Source organism: Rhinatrema bivittatum, chromosome 3 (assembly GCF_901001135.1).
Source record: "Rhinatrema bivittatum chromosome 3, aRhiBiv1.1, whole genome shotgun sequence".
NCBI lineage: Eukaryota > Metazoa > Chordata > Amphibia > Gymnophiona > Rhinatrematidae > Rhinatrema > Rhinatrema bivittatum.
In genome coordinates, this window is record NC_042617.1 from 162,931,999 (window position 1) to 162,944,027 (window position 12,029).

At 47.2% G+C, this 12,029-nt stretch overlaps 1 protein-coding gene across 3 annotated transcripts in view; it reads left to right on the forward strand.

Annotated features, from left to right (window-relative positions):
* Nucleotides 1-12,029, forward strand: part of MTR (5-methyltetrahydrofolate-homocysteine methyltransferase) — a 357,506-nt gene that overhangs the window by 208,168 nt on the left and 137,309 nt on the right. For all 3 annotated transcript variants that reach the window (XM_029593902.1, XM_029593903.1, XM_029593904.1), the window contains 2 exons: nucleotides 2,245-2,345; nucleotides 7,366-7,433. In XM_029593902.1, the coding sequence (XP_029449762.1) occupies nucleotides 2,245-2,345; nucleotides 7,366-7,433 (169 nt within the window). The remainder of the gene's footprint in view (nucleotides 1-2,244; nucleotides 2,346-7,365; nucleotides 7,434-12,029) is intronic.

A 12,029-nucleotide genomic window follows, 5' to 3' on the forward strand; every position in this document is an offset into this window, starting at 1 on the left:
GGGCGGAACTTCATTTAGCACCACTAGCAGCTTGGCACATGGCAGGTGTGGACAATGTGCAGGCAGACTAGCTCAGTAGACATCAGCTGGACCCGGGGGAATGGGAGCTGTCGGCAGAGGCCTTTGCTCTCATTCAGCGCATGTGGGGTGAGCCCAGTTTGATCTCATGGCAATGCGGAAGAACACCAAGGCGAGCAGGTTTTTCAGCCGCCGAAGGGAATTCGGCTCCACAGGGATCGAAGTTCTGGTTCAGCTGTGGCCAGTGAGTCTTCTGCTGTATGTGTTCCCCCCCATGGGTGCTCGTAGGTCGAGTGTTACTGCGCATTGAGCAGCATCCGGGAGGAATGATCCTGGTGGCACCGGAGTGGCTGTGCCATTAGTGGTTTGCGGGTATAGTTCAGCTGGCAGTGGATGGGCCCGTCCGGTTAAGTCACCTGAGAGGATTGCTGTGACAGAAACCCATCTTTTTGGAACACGCAGATCACTTCTATCTAGGGCCTGGTTTTTGAGAGGTGACATTTACGCTTGAAGGGGTATTCAGAACCGGTGATTTCTACTCTTCCTCAGGCTAGAAGATCTTCTACTTCTTTAGCGTATATCCAAGTCTGGAGAGTGTTTGAATCCTGGTGTGGCATTCATGATGCTGATCCTTTGCAGGCAGAGATTACCAAAGTCTTGGCTTTTTTGCAAGATAGCTTGTCAAAAGGTTTAGCCTATAATCCTATCCGAGTCCAGGTAGCAGCCTTGGTTTGTTTCAGAGAGCGTTTGCAAAGACAACCGTTAGCGTCTCATCTGGACATAGTACGTTTTCTTAAAGGAGCAAAGCATTTGCTTCTTCTGGTTCATAGGCTTTGCCCGTCTTGAAATCTTAATTTGGTTCTGCGAGTATTGTGTGTGTATCTCCTTTTGAACCTTTGAGAAGGGCTTCTGAGAAGGATCTTACCCTTAAGATATGGTGTTCCTGGTGGTGATTTGTTCGGTGAGATGAATTTCAGAGCTTCAAGCCTTATCATGCAGAGATCCTTTTTCGTGAATTTCCAATGATGGAGTTTCTTTGCATGCGGTGTCTTCCTTTTTGTCCAAGGTTGTGTCGGCATTTCATCTTAGCCAGATGGTGGAATTACCGGGCTTCCCACACTTGCCGTCTGATTCTCCCCATGCAAGGTAGCTTCACCTTTTGGACTAAGTTGGGTTCACTTGCGATATCTCAAGGTGACAAATACATTTCAGAGATTGGACCACCTCTTTGTGTTATTCAGTGAACCAAAAAAGGGTTGCAAAGCAGCTAAGAGCATGATTGCAAGGTGGTTAAAGGAGATGATTGTTTTGGCCTATATTTGTAAAGCTTAGTCGATCCCTGAGGGATTACGAGTGTGTTCGATTAGGGCACAGGCAGCCTCCTGGGCGAAGTATCAATTGGTATCTCCACAGGAGATTTGTTGAGCAGCTACTTGGTCCTCTTTGCACACTTTTACTAAACATTACTGCTTGGAATTCAGGGCCCCAGAAGAGGCCTCATTTTGTGAAAGTGTACTGCGTGCAGGTCTTTCAGGATCCCACCCAGTGCAGAGGGTCTTGGGTATATCCCACTTGTCTGGACTGGTCTGGGGTATGAATAGGAAAGGAATATCGATTCTTACCTGCTAATTTTTGTTCCTGGAATACCACAGATCAGTCCAAACTCCTAGCCCCTTAGTTTTATTAGGACTTTTTCAAAAGACTTTTCCTGCTTCTAGAAGCTGCGGGTGATGCAGAATTTAAGTAAGTGCTGCTGAATTTGGAATGAGATTGTACTTAATTCTCAGTGTTGTTGAGACTGGAAATTTGTTCATTATTCTAAGTTGAGGGTTCAGTTTTGTTGGAGGGACTGCAGGTGGCAATCTAAGTTAAGTAGCAGTGCCTGAAAAGTTTTTATTCTCTGCCTCCATCTGCTGGTAGAGATGCAAGCCCGCTTGTCTGGACTGATCTGTGATATTCCAGGAATGAAAATTAGCAGGTAAGAATCAATTTTCCTTTTCTACCTCCCTCCCTCCAAGTACTATATTGTAAATAAACAAAACGAATTCAACAACAATTTTAAATTGGAGTAGTCTGATTATGGTTATGCACCCCCCCCCCCTTTGGTTTTCCCCTTTGAATAGGAGCAACTTGCTTATTCTGTCACTGTTGTCAAATGCTTGCTTTAAAACACTCATTAGAAAGGAATGAATCCAAAATGTATGCCTGTCCCTTATTTTTCTTTAGGACCCTTTCCAAGGCACAATCGTGCTGGCCACTGTGAAAGGGGACGTACACGACATTGGCAAGAACATTGTGGGAGTGGTGCTTGGCTGCAACAATTTCAGGTAAAGACATGAGGGTGAATTAAAAATAAATTAAGATTTGACCATGTCCTAAGGTAACATTGTTTTGAAACCACATTAATCAAAACTGCTCACATTGGTGCAGACTCCATGGGTAATCAATCAAAGCAAAAGTCCACATGTGCTTCTACTTTAATTATTGCTCCCAGAAAAATTACTCTGAAGTTCCACTTTGATCTGTGAGTAATTTTTCTGTCTGAAATGGTGTATGTAATTTTGATTATACAAAACTACACCAGTTCTTAATTTATCTTCCCTGCCACCAGGACCCACCTCTCACTCTACGGGTAAAAGTACACCCACAGAAAGGCTTTTTTCTGTTAATAAACAGACTGAATTAGCCATGACATGTGGGTCACATCATCCAGTGGCACCGAACGGACTCTTCTCTCCTAGCTAGTAGAGCATGTGCGGGAGTTCTTCATAAGCCACCTCAGTAATTTTTTGCCTAAGCACAAGCATGGAGTATACTCTGTCTCTTTAGATATTTTTTCTCTAGCTCTTCAAATTTTGATTTTTTTACTTCATTATTTATCTTTAGTTGCCTTGCTGAGTCTACAGCATCCAGAACATCATTTTTAAGTGCCAAAGGGAAAAAAAATTAATCTTTAATTTTCTTGCCTTCTCAACATATGTAGCAAAAGGAAACCTACCATCAATAGTTTCAAAAGTTGCATCTGCGGCAAGTAAATGTCTTCCATGGATTGCCATGAGCTATGCTATTGATGCTTGGAACTGAACCACGACCAGGCAAACTGCTTCACCTGTGGATGGATGTATCTATGATACCGACGTTCTAGGACTAGTAAAATTTGAGGGGTTACATAAATCTGTTTGGAGTCACAGCAAATCTTCTTCCTGTAGTGTAGTACCATCTCTCTCGCCAGGTAAGTAAGTGAGCAGGAGCTACTCTAAAGCTCCCCCATCAGCAGAGGCTGAAGCTATGGGGTTGATAAGAATAAGCAGCCATTTGTCAAGGGTAATTGGAGTCTGCATCAAAGAAGCATGTCCTCAAAGCAGGGTGCATCAGCATCATCAATGCAGAAGACATTGGCATTGTCGGTGCAAGGCATGTTGGGACGCACAATATATAGATGCCCTCTGTGCACAACACATCAGGACTATCAGCGTATTGGTGCATGCGATGCACGGCCAACCAGTGCCTTTGATGCATGACTAGTGAAAGCCCTCTGTGCATGAGGCCCATGCTTCATTTGCACCCCGATGCATAATGCAAAAACACATGGATTCATTCTGCTGCACTTGTTGCATGCATCGAAGAAACATTCCAGCTCCAAGCTGGTGTTGTCAAAGGAGGCCTTTTGAAGTGCTCAAAGAAAAATTCTATGGCAGCTGCCAAGCATTGGACTCCATCAAAGCACAGGCTCCCTGACTGCCACAATCAACACATCAAGCTTTGTAGCAGATTCTTCATGCTACTTTACCTACACAACTGTGTGACGGTCACCCTAAAGCAGGTGCAGAAGAGAAATCTGCTCTATAGTTCTGCACACCTCCTGGATAACCCGAAACACTCCTCTCCTACCAAGTTACTTTCTTAGTTATTGGGGTCCTGGATTAATGATCCCAAACCAATAGGTTCAGAAGAAGGTTCTACAGGCATTCCTTCTGACCAGTTTCTGGACCCTCATGATCATACATCGTTTCCAGAGGAACTTACCTATTCAAAAGTTTCGGAAAAGATGGGAAAAACACTGGGGTTATTGTACGCAAGGATAAGGACCCCTGCTCAGAGGTTTTTGGTCTCCTCCAAATGCTGGATATACCATCAGAGCCAGAGGCTCTTCGAGTTCACAATATTTTGAACCTGATACAGATAATAATGTGGGAAACTCCAATCTCTGGAATTCCTACGGCCAGAAAACTAAATCTCAAATATAGCTTGTTGCAACGGCCGGCCACGGGTTCCGTGGCCGGTCCCTCTCACCTCCTTCCTGCTTCCCTCTACCTCATGGCGCGGTGGAGATGCCACCGTCTGCCCCCTTCTAGGTCTGTATCGTCGCTGAGATCTCCTTCCTTCGGGTTCCCCTGGCACGCACGCGCGCCTCTCTGCATGATTTAAAGGGCCCACAGCACGCTAGGGCTGCCGGCCCTCCCGGATGACTTCACACTCTGATCCTATTTTAGAAAAGCTCTGACAGTCAGAGCTTGCCTTTGCAACCAGATCCCTCCCTCCTAGTTGCCTCTGGTTCTTCCTCTTGTTCCGGTTCCGTTTTCCCTCCGTCTGCATTGGATTAACCTCTGCCTGCCTGACCATTCTCGTCTGCTGCCTGGAACAGACCACTGCCTGCCCGACCATCCTCGTCTGCCGCCTCGAACCGACCACTGCCTGCCTGACCATCCTCTTCTGCTGCCTGGAACCGACCACCGCCTGCCTGACTACATATTGGCTGACGATCCTTGGACAATACTCTGGTTTGACCCTTGCACCACACTTCGCCTTCCGCTTCACTACCGCTCTAGGAGACCTCCAGAGGCCCACCTAAGTCCAGGCGGTTCCGGTACCCAAGGGCTCAACCTGCAGAAACCCTGGACTGTTATTGGTGAAGCTTCAGTTAGCCTCTGCCTCCTTGTCTGTTCTGCCTCCTGGAGGCAGGCGCTCTCCGGATCTGACCAGAGGGCCGTACCAATCCTGCTCCAGGCCAAGGGTCCACCTCCAGCACAACAGAGTTCAGAAGTTGCTGGGATTCTGAATCATCTAACTTCCTCACCAGTCAATCATTGTCAAGTCCGCACTGAAAAAGGCAAAAAAGATAATAATTTGTTCAGATTTGCCTCCAGGCAAGGACCATAGACTACTACACAATTTTGGAAAAAAAATATCTGAGCTCTATGCTTATCGCTATTATCTCTACTCACCAGTTTTTTATGGTACAATATCTATATGATTGCATTCAAAAAGTAAAGCCTTTTCTGCAGCCCACAAATGGTGACACACATTACCCCAATCGCTGTGGATACAGAGGAATGCATAAGAGATCTTCTTTGTTCTATCTATGAATCGTTTGATTCTGTCTCACGTTCCTTGGCAGCCTCAATTGGAGCTTGTCACATGGTGTAGCTTAGGGCCAGTAATAAAATATATGACAAGTTAGCAGACCTCTCTTGTCTAGAAGACAACCTTTTTGGTAAGAAGCTCAGAAAAACTCTCTCTCTGATAAAAGAAAATAACGTGACAGTCCAATACCGCTCGTCAGCTCCTGATCAGTCTTCCTTTTCAATGCGCTCTCTCTTTTCTTATAAGAGGCCCATTCAGAGATGCCCATTCCATCCTTTTCAACAGTACCACCTTCTGCTCCTTCCAGTTCAGCAACAGCAACAACTGTCAGCCAGACCACAGGCAAAGAAAGCACCGTCAGACCCTCAGCTAGAAACATCCCATTATACTTGCTAACTCAATATGAAGGTATTCTCTATTATCTGAATTTCCTATCCCTCAACCAGGTGCCATGGATGCTGAAAGTTCAATAATCGCAGTTCTGTCTTTGCCCAGAGACATCGAAGATATAGTAGTTTCGGCTAAGAAACCCTCAACTGGGAAAAACTATGCCTTTAAAAGGAAAAGATACTTCAAGTGCTGTCATCAGAATGCCTTGGATCTGTTTTCTTGCGAGTCCAAGCATTTGCTATTCTACTTGCTCTCCGTTTCTGACTTGGGCCTCGCTACATCCTCTTGTCAGAGTACATCTCAGTTCCATAGGAACTTACCATGTTATGATATACAATAAACCCATCTCTACTTTTCCACTGGTATCGAGATTTATGAAAGATTTGTGGCATGTGAAACCTCTGGTGCAAAAGCCTCCAGTCCCTTGGGACTTGAATGTTGTCCTTTCACTATTGATGAAGCTGCCTGTGATACTGAGCAGCAGAGGGTAGCTAGAGAACAGACTTCAGGCCACAGCGCACTGAGCTGACTATTTCAATGTATTATCCACTATGATGCCTAGGTCTTTTTCCTGGGTGGTATTCCTAATATGGAACCTAACATTGTGTAACTTCTGCATGTGTTGTTTTTCCCTATATGCAACACCTTTCACTCACAAGGTGGTCCTGCAATTTATCACAATCCGCTTGTGATTGATTGTGTGAAGAAGATTCCATGATGTTGGAGGGATGGGTGTTAAAAATTTGTGGGAGGCAGGAAAGGCTGTCATTAGGGCATTTGATATCAGTCTCCTCATTTCAGAAGAAGAAGAAGTGGGAGGATGCAATCATTACATTACAGAGAGAAGTTTTTGTGATGGAACATCCAGCTATAGTTTAGCCAGATAAGTACGCAAAATATTCAGAAGTTGGCATTTAGCCAGGTAACTTGTGAATTATCTGGCTAAATGCATCTGAATATGGACCTCATCCAGTACTAAACAGTCCCTGCTCCATGAAGTGTATAGTCTTGTCAATCTCCCTGAGACGTGGTTGGAAAGACTTTGGTGTACATATTTGTTTCTTCTGTCAGCCATACAGGGACTTGAGTCCCATTTTTACCTTTAGGAAGAACTGAAATATATTTAAAAATCATAGGCATTGCCTTCTGTCTCTTCCTTAGTGGGTTGGTGGAAGCGTGACATCTGAATCCTTGTAAGATTTATGAGAGAGTTAATCATTTTAGGAATTTTAAAAGAAAATTGTCTCATCAAGCTTTGTCCTATTCATTAGCCTCCCACTGAACATAATAAGCGACTGTTGCAGAAGGAAACCCTGGGAGCTGATTAAAGATGGACGATATTGCTTCTAATTCATTAAAGACATCTCCTCTGGAATAAATCACTCCTGTAACCTCTCCATGACCTAATTGTCTTCCCAAGGGACCCTTCATCTTCACCATAAAGACCTTTCAGGAGAGTCTATGGTCTTATACTCTAGCATTCAATGGCAAATAAACTTTGGGAGAAACACCATGTTTGCTCTGACTTTATGATATATGGTACTGAGGTGCATTATTATTTAACCACTTTCTTTTGTGTTCTGTTTTTCTCAGAGTTATTGATCTAGGAGTCATGACGCCATGTGATAGAATCTTGAGAGCTGCTGTTGAAAGCAAAGCAGGTGAGAGAATGGTATTACTGAACTTTCTATCATTAACTTTCATTATTTACATTGCAGTGCATGAGGCTGCTATGCATCACAGAGATGGAAAGTAGGATTGCTGCCACTGATGGAGCAATATCTACTGGATTCAGGCAAGCCTAGATTTGTCAATAGGCACCCTACTGAGCCTGTGCATTGATGGTAAAACTCTGGGGGCAGCAGGCTGGTTAAAGATTTGCTGACTTTCAGCTGCACAGAATCTCAGCAGAGAGTGGCCCACTGCTTCCTGATCCAGCCTTTCACCTCCCAGGAAGTGTGGTGGTAACAGAAGGAATGGGCCTAGAGCAAACATAGCAGAGCAAAGAAGGGCTGCTCTGCTCCCTAATCCAATCCCTCCTCTTCGGTCATCAGCAATAGATAGGGAGGGTATGAGCCTGGAGGAGACAGAGCGAAAGGGGATCATTTTTAGGAAGTTAGGAAGGGAGTGATCATTGGGGTTATAGAGGGGATTAGCTGTGAGTGGTGTGCTTTGTGTGAGGGAGAAGAGGATGGGGGTAGTGCTTGTGCATATGTGAAAGAGAAGGGATTAGTATTAGTTGTGTGTTTGTGTATGCTAGATTGAGAGGTTAGAGAGTGGATGCCAGGGAGAGCAGGACTGGAACATGGTAGGGACATCTGCCTCTTCCCTCAGGCCCACCACTGCAATTCACATTGTCTCTTTTGTGATGTTGGATTCTCTCCCCAGATCCTAGAACCTTCTTTTCTTCCTAGCTCTTCCTTCTCCGATCTTGGAACCTACTGTACAACCCCTTCTGCTCCCTCCTTCCCTTCCTCAGTCCCAGAATCTCCCACTCTCCCTCCTCTTTCCCGATTATAGATTCCTGATCTTTCTTGCATCCCTGGTTCTCATTTTTCTCCTTCACGCATCCCCAGTTCTTTTTCTCTCCTATACTCTTCCTTCCATCCCCAGTCTTGTCGCCTTTTTCTTACCTTCCTAGGCCCTCCTCCCTACCTCACCCTCACTTTCCCTGTACGAACCCGGATCAGTCCAGACCATGGGTTAAGCCCCTGTTCCAGCAGGTGGAGACAGACCAAAGTTCTAAGGGCAGCCCATATAAGGATGGAACCCACACTGGAACCCTCAGTATTTGTCTGTCTCCAGCAGGTGGAACAGCTCTCCCCTTTGGTTCCCTGTTTAGCTTGCCCTCTGTGTTTCTTTCCTCTTCTTTCTCTGGGGCAAGCTCATGCAAGTACTCTTTTAATTTACTTCTTAATTTTACAAAAAAAAAAAAAAGAGATTTTTTTTCTCTGTGTCAGGGCAGACAGTTCTGTCTCCCTCACTCTTGGGGTTCCTATGGGGGCTTTGCCCCTTGATTTTTGTCAGCCTAGGTTCCCTTCCCGGTGACCTAGTGTGGGTGATACTGGTGGTGCCAGTCCCTCTCCCCACGTTTGTATCTGCTGCGTGCCCCGAGATGCCCATGCCTCGGTGGAGCTTCAGGGCGGATTATCATACCCCTGCCTCTGTGAATGCAGTGAATTATTTAATTGAATAAAACTGTTTTCCCAAGTTTTCACAGAGTATATGTTTTTTACTTGTCAAATTATTTGGTCTTTATTTAAAAAAAAATAAATAAAAAATTAAATAAAGGTAGCAGTTTTATTTTGTGAGGAGGGAGCGGGGTTCAATCTCCCGCCCAGCTCCTCAGGGGCTCCCAGCTCAGCTGTTTTCAATTAGCTTTGCAGCCGTTTCCCTGCTCAATCTTATTGTTTAGCTTGTGGAGAGTCGGCCTCCCGACTCTCCTGTGAGGGGGTATGCTCCCGGTGTATTTCGGGGGGGGGGGGGGGGGGGGTGAAGGCTCGTCTTCCGAACCGCCAGCTTTTACACCTCGGGGAAGGGCTCCCCGTCGTGTTTCTAAGCCGTTCCCGTCTCGGGAACGCGCATCAGCGGCGGCCATTTTGGGGGTTTCAGAGACACTTCCTGCTTCTCTGGGGGCTGGAGATCCGATTTTTTTCCCCCTGATTTGAGCCCGGTTCTCTCTCGGGGGGGGGGGGGGGTGGCTCGGACCCCCCTCTCACCTCTCCCGCCCCTCCCCCCTCAAAAAATTCGGCCCGGACCAGTTTTTCATTGGAATTTGTCCTTTTGTTGCATGATTCTTATTTGGCCAGCCTAAGAGGGAGGTGGATCCCCCCCAGGTGTCCCCCTTCCTCCGAATCCTTCTCTTTTCTGTGCCGTCCCCTGATCTTGCTCCGGACCCTTAGGGCCCAGTTAGGGTTCGTGTGGTCCTGGTTTTTCCCCCACCCCCAGCCTCCCTTAGACTTGTCTGATGTTGAGGATATTGATACCACGGCCCAAGCCCCCCCCCCCCCCGCTGGAGGGCCATGACCCCCGTGCCCTGCGCTTATTCCAGCGGGAGGAACTGGAGCCTCTTATTCCTTTCGTTCTCCAAGAATTGGGAATTGATGCCCCACCAGATGATTCTGTGGCGGCAGCAATGACACCAAATGCGGACCTGGTCCTGGCAAGACTCAGGGCGTTACTGCGTACTTTCCCGTTTCATCCAATGCACCGCTTGCTTCTCAGGGAATGGGAGTCCCCAGAGACGGGGCTCTGAGTTGATAGGGCTATAGATAAGCTATACCCGCTACCTGAGGACTGCTTGGACATGTTAAAGATTCCTAAAGTAGATTCTTCTGTCACTGCTGTGACGAAACATACCACCATCCCTGTGGTGTGCGCTTCTGCATTACGAGATGTGCAGGACCGTAAGCTTGAATTTTATTTGAAACGCATTTTTGAGGTTTTAGCTCTCTGAGTCCGGGCGACAATTTGCAGCAAGTCTCATGCTGCGGGCAAGCCTTAGGTGGATACCGCAGTTACTCAGCCGCCAGGACCTCCCTTCTGCAGAGACTGAGCAAGCTGAACGTTTGGAAGGTGCTATAGCCTATGGTGCAGATGCCCTCTATGGCTTGCTTCGTGACCAAGCAAAGTCTATGGTTTCTGCGGTCTCGGCTAGACATCTTCTCTGGCTACATAATTGGTCTGCTGATGCTTCTTCAAAGACTCAGTTGGGCACTCTTCCTTTCAAGGGCAAGTTGCTTTTTGGTGAGGACCTGGAGCAGCTTATTAAATCCTTGGGTGAGAACAAGGTCCACAAGCTGCCAGAGGGACCGTCCCAAACAGTCGAAGTGTTTCTTTCCGACTTGCACTCGCTTCAGGGGAAACCGCCATTACGGCACCAGGGCTCGTGGCTCCTTCCCCAGGGGTGGTGTGTCCAGGTCCCAGTCTTGGTCCCATTCCTTTCACGGCCATCGAGGCTTCCGGGATGGCCATCAGCAACACATGACCTCTAAGTCAGTTCCCCAATGAGATTCGGCCGGTCCATTCCTCCGAACGAAACTTAGGTAGGTGTCTTTCTCTGTTTCTCAGGGAGTGGGCCAAAATCACATCCGATCTCGGGGTCCTCAAGGTGATAGATCACGGCTATGCGTTAGAGTTTGCCAGGGACCTGCCAGATCTATATATCGTGTCCCTTGCGGCCGTTCCAAGCGACCTGCGGTCTGGCACACCCTGTTGAGACTTCAGGATTTGGGGGCGATCATTCTGGTATCGGTGCAAGAACAGGGTGCCGGCCAGTATTCAATTTACTTCATTGTTCCCAAAAAGGACGATTCCTTTCACCCCATCCTGGATCTCAAAAGGGTCAATCGGGCCCTCAAGGATCCCTGTTTCAAGATGGAAACCCTACGCGCGGTGATTGCGGCGGTCCGTCCCGGGGAGTTCCTCGCTTCCCTTGATCTGACAGAGGCTTATTTTCACATCCCTATCCGTCAGGAACATCAAAGATTCCTTTGCTTTCAGATCCTAGACCAGCACTTCCAGTTCCGGGCCCTTCCCTTCGGTCTCGCCACTGCTCCCCGCACCTTCACCAAGATCATGATAGTCGTTGCGGCAGCTCTCCGACGAGAAGGAATATTAGTCCGTCCGTGATTGGTTGGAAAGGGGCAAGTCTGCTGCCCTCTGCGCGCACGTGGTAAACAGAGTTTTAGCCCTACTCACATCTCTCAGCTGGATAATCAACTACTCCAAAAGCAATCTTCGGCCCTCACAAGAGCTGGAATTCCTTGGTGCTCTTTTCAACACTCCGGTCGGGAAAGATTTTCTTTCAGACTCGCGGACTCTCAATCTGATCAATCAGTTGAACACTTTTGTCTCTCTACCGCTTCCCACGGCGTGGGATTACCTGCAGGTTTTAGGGACCATGGCTTCCACGATCGATCTCGTCCCCTGGGCGTTTGCTCATATGCGTCCTTTACAGAAAGCATTGTTATCCCATTGGAATCCAGTGTCCGAGCAGTACCAAGAGATTCTCCCTCTCTCCGACTCTACCATAGCCAATATACAATGGTGGTTGTCCCCGGCACATCTTCTCAAGGGGATGCATCTTTTGACTCCCTCTTGGGTCATTGTGATGACAGATGCTAGCTTCTTCGGTTGGGGGGCCGTCTGCCAATTTCAAATGACTCAAGGTTTCTGGTCCCTCTCCCAGTCTCGGTGGCACATCAATCATCTAGAAGCCCGAGCGGTTCACCTGGCTCAATTTTTTTCTTCCTCTG